Raw genomic sequence first — 12,189 nt, 5'->3', positions numbered from 1 at the left:
AATATATCCTTTTATTTCCTTCTGGCCTATTCTTGCCCAGAGGCATTTCTTAGCCCAGGACTCACAGGAGTCCTGGGTCCTCATTTGAGGAGTGTAGAGATGAATCTTTCCTCATGTATCAAATGGATGGAAATTCAATGGGTCCTGCCCACACTGAATAAGGGATCAGGGAAGCAAAGTATCTGGTACACAACAAGGGAATTCCCCTGCTATAAAGTGATGGGGGAGCAGCTACTTATGAATGATCGGCTCTGGCACAGCTGAGTAGGAAAGACAAATACTGTGCCAACCATCATTTTGCCTCTAACAAAATGTTAGAGGCAAGATTGTTAGATTGAATCTAACAATCTCTACTAGTGCATCTCTTTTTGGAGAGATTTGAGTCCACTCAGGGAACTTCAAGTGAACAATATCCTGGATGGTGCCTGTGACCTATGCCAGTTTCCCTGTCAGAATGCAAACCTTTCATTTCACACTGTCAACACAAGCCGTGTGGCTGCCGAAGGACACCTGAACTCTGCCAGTGGCTGTTTCCCAGCTGCGTTGCCATAAACAATTCTGAAGTCCGTCCAAGTATAATTAATCAACTGGGCCATTTTAATGCTTCCTCCATATCTTAAAGTTTCTTACAGATGAAGATAGTTTTCCAAATGAAGGCTCATTATATTGAGTAGTCCAAACCCCACAAACAGAAGTCATAGATACCAGGCTTTATTCATTTTATTAAACTGTGTTCAAAGAAACAGGATTGGGCTGGGTGCGGTGGCTCACACCTATAATCCCAGCACTTTGGGAGGCTGAGGTGGTGCATCATTTGAGGTCAGGAGTTCGAGACCAGCCTGACCCACATGGTGAAACCCCGTCTCTACTAAAAAAAAAAAAAAATTAGCCAGGTATAGTGTCACATACCTGTAATCCCAGCTACTTGGGAGGCTGAGGCAGGAGAATTGCTTGAACCCCAGAGGCAGAGGTTGCAGTGAGCCGAGATTGCATGCCACTGCATTCCAGCCTGGGTAACAGGGGAAAACTCCGCCTCAGGGGGAAAAAACAAAAGAAAAGAAAGAAAAGAAACAGGATCTTTATTGGGCTCATTAATATATTTTGTTCTCCTCGATGTTCACAAGTTGATCTCGATTTAACATCAGGTTAAAGTAAAGAGTTATCATAGACATGAATGCTCTGGATCCAAGAAGAATTGAAACTCCCAAAAATGACTCCAAACATAAATTTCAAGATAACCACGATAGTGTGTCTGAAGCGTTTGTGTATGCAGGTATGTGTGTGTATCACTAATCTACTCTCACTAGACTCAGACATAAAAAAAGTACCTTATTTCTCTATAGTTTATCAAAACATCCACATGAGCTTGGCAACCCCCACACTCTTGGGTATTAGGAAAAATGTCTTGCAGTTGAGTAAACCCAGTCCAATTCAATGTCTTCTGCTTTTAATGGTCTTTTTTCAATTCAGTCTCTGTTGGATAAATGTTTTCTTTTTCAGAGCTTCTCCTCCTCTCCTCTTCTTCAAGGTGGTCTGCAGGTATTAGCTGGGCATGGTGGCTCACGCCTGTAATCCCAGCACTTTGGGAGGCCGAGGTGGGCAGATCACGAGGTCAGGAGATCAAGACCATCCTGGCTAACGCAGTGAAACCCCGTCTCTACTAAAAATACAAAAAAAAATTAACTGGGCATTGTGGCGGGTGCCTGTAGTCCCAGCTACTCGGGAGACTGAGGCAGGAGAATGGCATGAACCCAGGAGGTGGAGCTTGCAATGAGCAGAGATCCAGCCACTGCACTCCAGCCTGGGCGACAGGGCGAGACACCATCTCACAAAAAAAAAAAAAAAGAAGGTGGTCTGTAGGTATACAAGGGGGCCGAGGCTTATGTGACCTTAGGTATATTTGTTTTCTATGCTGCATAACAAATTATCACAACCTTTGTGGCTTAAAACAACACACACGTATTAAAGTTTCTGTGGATCAGAGAGCTGGGCACAGCTTAACTGGGCCTTCTGCTCAGGGTTTCACAAGGCTGTAAATGAGGGTACTGAGCAAGACTGGGTTCTAATCTGTAGGTTCCACTGGGGAAAGATTCACTTTTAAGGTCACTCAGGTTGTTGACATAATTCATTTCTCTGTGGCAGTAGGGTTCATGACAGCTTGCTTCTTCAAAGCCAACAGCAGAAAATAAGAGACTCTTGAGACAGTTTGCTAGCAAGACAGAGTGTTGTATAATATAACATAATCACAGGAGTGAGATCCCTTCATATTTGACATATGACATAATGTGATCATGGGAGTAAACACCCCATCCCCTTTGGCACATTCTGTTGGTTGGAAGCAAGTCACAGGTACGGCCCATAATCAACTAGAGGAGATGACACAAGGTTGTGACCACCAGCAGCTGGGAATCATAGAAGGCCACCTTAGAATCTGCTCTAAGGTGGCAGAGGAGATAGCGTCTCTGAGTCCACATGATGTTTCCTAGATCCTAGCTAGTGTCTGTAACAGAACAGCTATGATAGTTCCCATTTATCTGCTGGGGATATGTTCCATGACCCCCAGTTGATGCCTGAAACTGCAGATAGTATAAAATCGAATACATAATACATTGTATGCATATATACCTATGATAACCGTTCATTTATAAATTAGGCACACTAAGAGATTAACAACAATAACTAATAATAAAGTAGAACAATTACAATAATATACTGTAATAAAAGTTATATGAAAGTGGTTTCTCTCTCTCAAAATATTGTAATATTTTTAAACTGTGGTAGATGGTGGCTAAGTTAAACCATAGAAAGTGAAACCATGGCTAAGGGAAGACTTCCGTGCTGTATTCTGCCCCCTGGACTAGTGACATCTAAGGTACAGTGAGTTCCATCTGACCTTTCGAGGCAACCAGCTGACACTCAGCACTAGGGTCCATAGTCTTAATCACCTTTCTTCAGATTGGAAGTCCTCAATCATAGAGACAATTTTGTTCCAACTACAGGCATTTTCAGCCCCTCCTCACTCCCTCACCAGGATATGTTGAATCTTCCAGTTTATCCAGTCCATGGGGATCCTTGATCACTGCCTTCAGCACACATGGCCAGCTTCCTTACTTTGCTCATCCCGTATTATTATTACTTTTGAAGCATGCTGGATGTGGCCCTGTGTGGGCCTGTGCAAGAGTCCCAAGGCCAATCCAAAGTATGTCAAGAGTAGGGACAAGAAACATTCCAGCATGTGAATTCTTCCTTCTCCTTCCCTCTTCTCTCTTTTTTTCCCTTACTAACTAGGAACAGAAAAAACTATTTCAACTTTTTTTCTCACTTCCTGAGTTTTCTCTATTTTTAGAATATAGTAAACCTCCATGATCCAGGCAGCTATGCCCAGTTTGTCATATGTTAAATGAGAACTAAAAAAAAAAAAATAGCAAATAATTGTATCTGTCAACAGAGTTGGTTTTTCAAGACAATGGTCTTTCTATGGTCTCAAAATAGTCAATTTTTAAGACTTACAGCTGATCAACAACCTCTTTGTTTGGAGCAGGTTTTGTCCTCTCCTCCCTTGGGGCAATAAGCCTTATGACTCAGTCTTGGAAGTATAAAGTTGAAAGAGAAATGATTTAACAACAACAAAAAAAAATAGAAATGCTTTCACAGAAATACACACACACACACACGTGCATACATATCCAAGAGTTTAAATCGATAAACGTGCTTATTAGAGTAATTCCATCAAAGTTGACTTTAAAATGAAGTGGTAGAATCCCATTTTGCTGAAAAGGTCTAGAACAGAGATCATCTAACTAGTAGGGTACAGTGGTGGCCCTATATTCATTCCTTCAGTTCTCATATTGGTTGGGTGAGACCTGGGACAGCTGGAGCCCCCGGATCTGTAGCTTCTAATCATGAACAGACTCATGTGGTTACTCAAAGAGTTTGGATAGGCATTCTTGTTGCTGCATGGTATGAAAAAGTTTGAGATTCACTGCTCTGGCATGGTGTTGCAACAGAGCTCTAAATTAGCAGAATATTAAGCTTGGTAAAATCCACCTGTTCTCTTATAATTGGTTTTGTAAGGATAGGCTGTAATTATATATAACCTGCTGCAGCATTTGATTTGTGGTTATTGGTAGAAATCTGTACTCTGCCATTTACTCTCTGTCTTGGTTTTCTTTGTTGGTAATTAGCAGCAGTAAGAGTGTGTGGAAACTATTTTTCCTCTATACAAAGCCAAGTGGACCGTATGATAACATCACCCAAGACACTGGCCTCATTACTAGTGAGTTCTTACCAAACACATTAATTTGTCCCAAAAAGCAGACTTGTGGATCCAGATTGTCTACTGTGGGCTGGGAATGGTGCCACTGGGGGTAATGTGTTGGCAGTACTGATGTGTTATTGCCTTCCATGGGAACTTCTTCTCCTCCCTTCTACCTCCACCACCCACCCTTTTGTTCTATTTTTTTTTGTCTTCTTCACCTCCCTGACTATTTCCTAACCTTACTATGGGGCTGCTGAGTCCCAGTCTATCCAAGCAGGCCCATGGGGAAGCAGTACCATTATCTCAGCAGCAGCAGTGAACACTTTAGTAGTGCCAGGATGACAACTCTTAGTTGTGATGAGAGAGCCTTGTGAGACTAGTCTTCAAGGAATGTAGTGCACACTGCAAACACTCCTACATATGCATTTTTTAATCTGGAAACTGGATGTTCGGGAAAGCAGTATTTAAGGGGAAATTAAATTATTGAATTTGTGTGCACAGCCATGCAAGAAAAATAAAAACATTAGCAATTCCTCCCACCAAAACACACACAAACACACATGTGACCACACACACACAATAAAATTTGTGGCAGAAACATAAAGTAGTTTTGCTCATTTATAAACAGATTATAGCAAAGAATATAAATTGACTGGAGCATGGAGAGTCCTAACTCAATAACTTGACTCAATTCATCATGGCATGGCACTTGGTGCTGTCTACAAAACTCTTCATAATCTCACACACCCTAAATATAATAAAAAAAACAAGATAGGGCTTTGATGAAAAGGAAAAAAAATCCATATCAAAGAAATCCAGCTGCCCAGATCCCAGGGAGCTCATAATCATAGTCTTTCATACAGGAAGCAGTAGTCAGAGATTCAAGAAATAAAAGATAATTTATTTGGTATATACATACCACTGAGGATGAGGAACTCTTTCTGCATGAAAACCCAGCAGTGGCACCTCATTAAACAGGACCTAGACTTAATCTAACTTGGAACAGATAAAAAAGAAAGGATTCATATGAAGCTCTCCAGCCTGGGGGCTTAATCTCAGAGTCTCTGAGTATAATGAATGAATGAAGCAGGGCAAGTGATTAACAACAAAGAAGCAATCACTTATGCTGTTTTAAAAACTGCAATATTATTGAATTTAGAGTAACATGTTCATTGTGTATGGACAGAGTTGGGCTGGAATATTTTTAAAACCCTAGGAGAGACAGAGAAGGTGGGAGGGAGGGAGAGAGAGAAAGAGAGAGAGAGAGAGACTAGAAAAATCATAGATGGAAGCTGACTCTTAAAAGATAACATGATTAATTTCCAATCTTTTTGGAGTACAGAACTTTATCTTGTTATTTTATTTGATAACTTACTTATCTCCTCTCTTAAAATATGCAGTATGTGTGTGTGTGTGTTTTTTTTTAAGAAACACGGCCAATGAAAATTATGTAGCATGAACATGGTAAAAACCTTCATAATGTTCCACAATCTAGTTGGAGACACTTGGGGATATCACGTAATGAAAGCTGGAGATGTCTCTGCTAATACTGAGATAAAGAGCCATGATATTGGGAAAATAATTAGGAAGGTTGTCTTAAAAGTGAAAATAAAAATAGTAACCCAATGAACATTATTTTGATGACTGTATGAGGGCAATTATCTTAGGAAAAAAATATCAGTTATTTGCATATCCATTTCTACATCAAATAACTAGATAACTTATATTTTCTCTGTATTAACTGGTTATATTTATAACAAAAAATACATATTTAATACTCAAAGCTTATCTGATCTCACTATTCATCTTTGGAGCCCCAGTAATTGAGTTCTAAACACATTTTTGCTGACTACATGGATGAGTAGATAATAAAGGAATGAGTAAATGAATGAATGAAGAAATATGACTTCTGCGGGCATAATCTCCAAGCATTTGTCTTATTGAGGTGAGTCACAACTATTTCAGTATGTCTTAATTTTTTCCACTAAGGTACCCCTGGCTATAGAAAAGCCTGACTGTGTTTTCCTATGGCTATACTGCCAACAAGCATGAATTGTTTTAGAAGTATCATATTTTGGCTTAAGTTTCTACACAAATTTTGCTTTCATCTATTTAACAAATATTTATTGGGAGCCTTGTATATGGTAGGCACTGCCCCACTACCAAGGGTGCATCAGTAAACAAAATGAATATAATGTCTGCCTTCTTGGAATTAGCATTCTAGGAGCAAGAGAAACAAAGTTTCACACAACTCAGTAAAATAACAGCTGCATTAAGAGCTACGTAGAGGAAAAGCGGAGTTCCACAAGACCTCCAATAGAAGGATTTGAACTAATGAGGGAAATTAGGGAAGGCATCATAAGGAAATAACTTTGAGCTGAGATCTTGAGAGTGAGTACCTGACTAAAGTAGGTGGGGAAAGAAGATTCTGAGCAAAGGTAATGTAGCATATTGATATGGTTTGGCTCTGTGTCCCCACCCAAATCTCATCTTGAATTGTAAGCCCCACATATGGAGGGGGGGAAGTGATTGGATTATGGGGACAGTTTCCCCCGTGCTGTTCTCAGGATAGTGAATGAATTCTCACAAGATCTGATGGTTTTATAGATGGTAGTTTTTACTGCATTCACACATGCTTTCTCTTGCCTGCCACCATGTAATATGTGCCTTTTCCCCTTCTGCCATGATTGTAAGTTTCCTGAGGCCTTCTCAGCCATGCAGAACTGTGAGCTAATTAAACCTCTTTTCTTTATAAATTACCCAGTCTCGGTATTCTTCATAGTAGCATGAGAACAGACTAATACAAGCAATATAACTGGATCAGAGTGAGAAAGAGGAAAAGTGATACAAATGACAGAGGAGAAACAGTTTGGGGAAGGATATTGGGAGCTTAAAGGATTGATAGAAAAGTTTTCAAATGAACAGGATTTAGAAAGCTTCAAAGAGCTAGGGAGTAGGAAGTCCAGGAAGAGTATCAGCATACAAATTGCCAGGTCTGGGTGCTACCCACTTGGATGAATCAACTTTAACCAATTTCTGCCTCTTTGTCCCTCTGCTCCAGTTCCTGGAGTATCCTAATTGTCTTGTTTTCAATATGAGCTTGCCCCCACCTAGGGGAGGACAGAGTGCCTGTCTGATGGTACCCCCAGACTATATCCAATGGGAAAGAAATCATTTCCTAAAAGAAAAGTAGAATGTAGTTAGGAAGTGGAATGTAGTTAGGAAGAAAGAATGAATACTGAGCTGCTCCAAACCAACAATGTCCACTACAGGTCGGCAGAGACCAAGCCATGAAGGGTCTTGTGTGTCATAAAGGACATTAGCCCTTATCCTAAGTGCAGTAAGGAACCTGCAGAGGCTGTTGAGCAGGAAGAAGGGAATAACATGATCAGGCTTACATTTCTAGAGGATCCTCTGGCTGATTTGTAAATAATGGATTAGAATGAGGCTACAGTGGAGGGCAGAGAGCAGCTAGGTCAGAGGCAATAGAGATTTGGCCTACAGTGGTAGCAGCAGGGCTGAGAAATTGTTCGATTCAGAGTATATTGTAGGGGGAATCTATAAGAGTTGGGAATAGGTTTGAAATAAGGGATAGGGGAGAGGAGGCTTCAGGTTTGGTGTGCATGGTTAATCTGCAAAATATTGGTTTCATTTTAATAGGAAATTGTGCCCTAGTTTGGGAAGAGCCTCATGAGATACAACTTCCATGACTTAATCCTAAAAACTTATTCACTTGAAGTACTTCCTAAGGGAAACTTCCTAACTACCTCCTAAGGGAAAAATCTGTCTCTGCCTGTAGATACTATACAAGGAGGTAAAATATCTACAATTTTGAAGGCAGGTCCCCAATTTCACATAAGAAAACAAGGTTTTGGTTAGATCCCTAAGCATATGAATCTGCCCTCAACTAGCAACATAGAAATCCTTGGTTCCAGGCTTCCTCTGAGTGGACAATCTCAAGCTATCTGCTATTCTGTGCTTATTGGAAGCCCAACTGCAAGAAGCGATGGTTAGAGAATAGTAATATGGGCTGCCACCTCGCTCAATTTCCCACAGGGCTGCGCAGGTTTCCCCTTTCTTCGAATGGACCACTGGAGGGGTTCAAAGATTCGAGTCCTAATATGGGAATGAGCCTCTTTGATCTCTTCCAGGGCTTTTTCGGCTTTCCTGGACCTCGGAGCCACAGAGATCCCTTTTTTGGAGGGATGACTCGAGATGAAGATGATGATGAGGAAGAAGAGGAAGAAGGGGGCTCATGGGGCTGTGGGAACCCAAGGTTCGATAGTCCTCAGCACCCCGCCCCTCCCCCCCACCCCACCGAGGAATTTGGCTTTGGCTTCAGCTTCAGCCCAGGAGGAGGGATACGTTTCCATGATAACTTTGGCTTTGATGACCTAGTACAAGATTTCAATAGCATCTTCAGCAATACGGGGGCCTGGACCTTGCCTTTCCATCCTCCTGAACTTCCAGGTTCTGAGTCAGAGACACCTGGTGAGAGACTGCGGGAGGGACAGGCACTTCGAGAATCAATGCTTAAGTATCCAGATAGTCGCCAGCCCAGGATCTTTGAGAGGGTCTTGGAGAGTGATGCAAGAAGTGAATCCCCCAAACCAGCACCAGACTGGGGTTCCCAGAGACCATTTCACAGGTTTGATGACGTATGGCCTGTGGATCCCCATCCTAGAGCCAGAGAGGACAATGATCTTGATTCCCGGGTTTCCCAGGAGGGTCTTGGCCCGGTTCTACAGCCCCAGCCCAGATTCTATTTCAAGAGCATCTCTGTGACCAAGATCACTAAGCCAGATGGGACAGTGGAGGAGCACTGGACTGTGGTGGACAGTGAGGGCCAGACAGAGACCACCATAACCCAACACGAAGCAGATAGCAGTCCTAGGATGATCCAGAATCACCAAGACCTCCAGCCCTGGATGATGCCTTCTCCATCCTGGACTTATTCCTAGGACTTTGGTTCCAGTCCCGGTAGCCTTGTTAACCCTCAGAGGCCTTCAAGTCCTTTCCACCTCTCATCCATTGTGCACCATCAATAAGCTTAGCTTCTCCTCTTTCCCCCTCAGGGGCTTGGATATGTGGAATAGTGAATTGGGGGCATGTCAGTTTGTCACTCACCCAAACTGACCAATAAAACCTTTATTTACACTAAAAAATATGAATATTTACAGCTAACATTTATTGAGTGCTTACTATACACATTTAAAGATCCAATGCATTATTTCATTCAAGCCTTAAAAAACTATTAGTAGGTATTATATTTTTTCTCATGCTATAGATAAGAAGGCAGATGACCAGAGAGGTTAAGAAGAAAACAAATGGGAAAAGTGGAATTTCTACCATTGTTGAATTATTATACATTCTAAGCATTTTGCTTAATCTCATGTAACACTTACCTCACAGGGCAGCTGTCAGGAGTACTATCTCACATTTATTTACAGATGAGGAAACAAGGGCTTTGAGAGGAAATGTCATTTGCCTGAATGTATCCAGCTAGTAAATTGCTATAACAGGATCTGAATTCGGGTCTCTCCAACTCCGAATCTCATGTTTTACCCCAGGCTACTTCTCAAAACACTTCTATGTCTTGCTCATGGTCGTGAAGCATTCCAACAGTATCTCTGTCTACCATCTACCAAGTAGTCATTATAAGTCATTCTCCATGTTTGGCACTGTGATAGTTTTGTATGTTGACTTGGCTAGGTTACAGTCCCCAATTAGTCAAACATTAACCCATGCATTCCATGAAGATGTATTGCAGATGTGACTAAAGTCCATAATCAGTTAACTTTAAGTAAAGGAGATTATCCTAGATAATATAGGTGGACCTGATTCAGTTAGGTGAAAGGCCTTAAGGGCAGAGCTGAGGCTTTCCTGAAGAAGAAATTCTGCTGTCTATGGGCCACAGCTTCAGCCTATGCCCAAGGGTTCCAGGCCCTTCCTAACAGCCTGCCCTATTTATTCGGAATTGTCTAGCCAACTCCCACAGTTATGCAAACCAATTCCTTGCAGTGACTCTCTTAGTATATATCTCCTGCTGGTTCTGGTCTCTGGTTAAATCTTGACTGATACAAGCATGTTACATGCATTATCTCATTCATTCTTTTCAACAGTCTTAATAATAGGGTATTATCATTACCTCCATTTTACGGATGATGAAACAGAGGAGCAGAAAAGTTAAGTAATTTCAAAGTTGCACTGCTCATATATATTAGAGGCAGGATTCAACCCTACTCCTGAAACTTCAAACCCTGGCTTTTCAGCATTATGCCATGCCACATAGTGCAGCATATTTGGAGAATATGTACTCCATCCACTCTCTAAATTCATTCACTGTAAGAGTTGTAAAAAATATGCAGTGAATAACTTTAATTTAAATTCTATTTTTGGTAAATCATTCATAGATTTTTGAATGCACTGTTAAATTTCCTTGCCTAACACAAAATGGCTGGGTGGTTATAAAAGGAATTCCTTGTTAAAGAAGAAAAATAATGACCATGATAACAATGATGACCCAAATGATGGTCCATCATGCAGAAAACCGAAAGATCAAATCCACAAACAAGCAGAAAACATAGGATGATAATACATCTTTTCTCTACTTGGCCCAACATTCAAAATTTAGTTTCAGCACATCATCTTCTGTCCATTAAATTCATGTAATTATTTTGGATGTCATTGGTTTTGTAGTTTTGCTTTATATATATATGTTATATATATAATATATAATATATATATTCAGTTTTATAGTTGTTTAAGACCATAGACATGAGAAGTTTGTGTTCACTTTTATTTTTTCCATAGTATGATAACAGTATAGTAAAAGTAGGCTAACAGATAAGTTTTGTAGTAATTTATTTTTCCCTTTAAAGGGCACTTTTCATTATTTGAGTGTGTAAAAACAACTGGTAGAACTGATGCCTCCCTTTTTCACTTTAGCTTCCAGGGAGCTCAGATGCAAATTTGAAATTCAACTATGACAATTCTGTTGATCTTTTTTATCTAGGTACAAGTGTTGTTCTTTCTATAATCTTAATATTTTAAAATTTTGATTTATATTTCCCCCATATCTGATTCATGTATATATAAATGTTGTAAATGGCCTTAAATCCTCTGCAGAATGAAGTGTGATATAAATATTTTAAAATTATGATTGATAAATGATCATTTAATTCCTGTCAGTGAAAGTGGGAATGGACTATATACACAAAATATACCATCAAGTATGGGATAATAAAATGTCTGCCAGATAATCATGATTCACTGACCTGTGCACTAATTCAAGGTGGTCGCTTACATTGAAGTGACTAATAACACTAGGCAATACTCCTCCTGACCAATCTTTCTCTCCTAGGATTCAAACTAAAAAGTCTAAATTTTCAAGAATAAAGGAACCCAAAACTCCATAAGGAGAGAAAGAAATTCTTGGGAACTGAGCAGTCCTCACCATGCTGCTGCCCCACAGGTGGTGGGGGCTTTGCATTTCAGCAGAAATGTCCTACAACAAGGTTGTTATCTAGTCACTCCAAACTGAGATTATCTTCTCAGTGAGTCTGTCTAGTCTGCTGAGTTAGATTACAAATTCTTCCACAGAAGTGTTCCTACTTTCTGATATCATCTCTGTGTACCTACTCTTGTTTTCTGATTCAATCTTGACTCAGTGAATCCTATTGTTTACTGCACAATGATACAGGATGCAATTTGATGAGCTGTATCCCTGAGGAAGGTCAGAAAAAAACATAGATCTATTCTGCTGTATTTCCTATTCTAAATGATTCAGGTCAACATATATTCGTCACGTATGATCATGTGTCACTTGATGGGCCACGTTCTGAAAAATGTATCTTTAAGTGATTTCACCATTGTGCAAACATCCTAGAGTACATTTATGCAAACCTAGATGGTGTAGCCTACTATACACC

The 12,189-nt window shown here is 40.4% G+C and overlaps 1 protein-coding gene across 1 annotated transcript in view; it reads left to right on the top strand.

The window, feature by feature from the left end:
- LOC129476122 (HCLS1-associated protein X-1) overlaps window positions 1-9,398 on the top strand; it is a 49,382-nt gene extending 39,984 nt beyond the window's left edge. The window contains exon 2 of the mRNA XM_055268737.2: window positions 8,315-9,398. Within this exon, the coding sequence (XP_055124712.2) occupies window positions 8,315-9,219 (905 nt within the window). The 3' untranslated portion in view covers window positions 9,220-9,398. The remainder of the gene's footprint in view (window positions 1-8,314) is intronic.
- Window positions 9,399-12,189: the final 2,791 nt, after the last annotated feature.

Source organism: Symphalangus syndactylus, chromosome X (genome assembly GCF_028878055.3).
Source record: "Symphalangus syndactylus isolate Jambi chromosome X, NHGRI_mSymSyn1-v2.1_pri, whole genome shotgun sequence".
Lineage (NCBI taxonomy): Eukaryota > Metazoa > Chordata > Mammalia > Primates > Hylobatidae > Symphalangus > Symphalangus syndactylus.
This window is presented reverse-complemented; position numbering and strand designations above follow the sequence as displayed.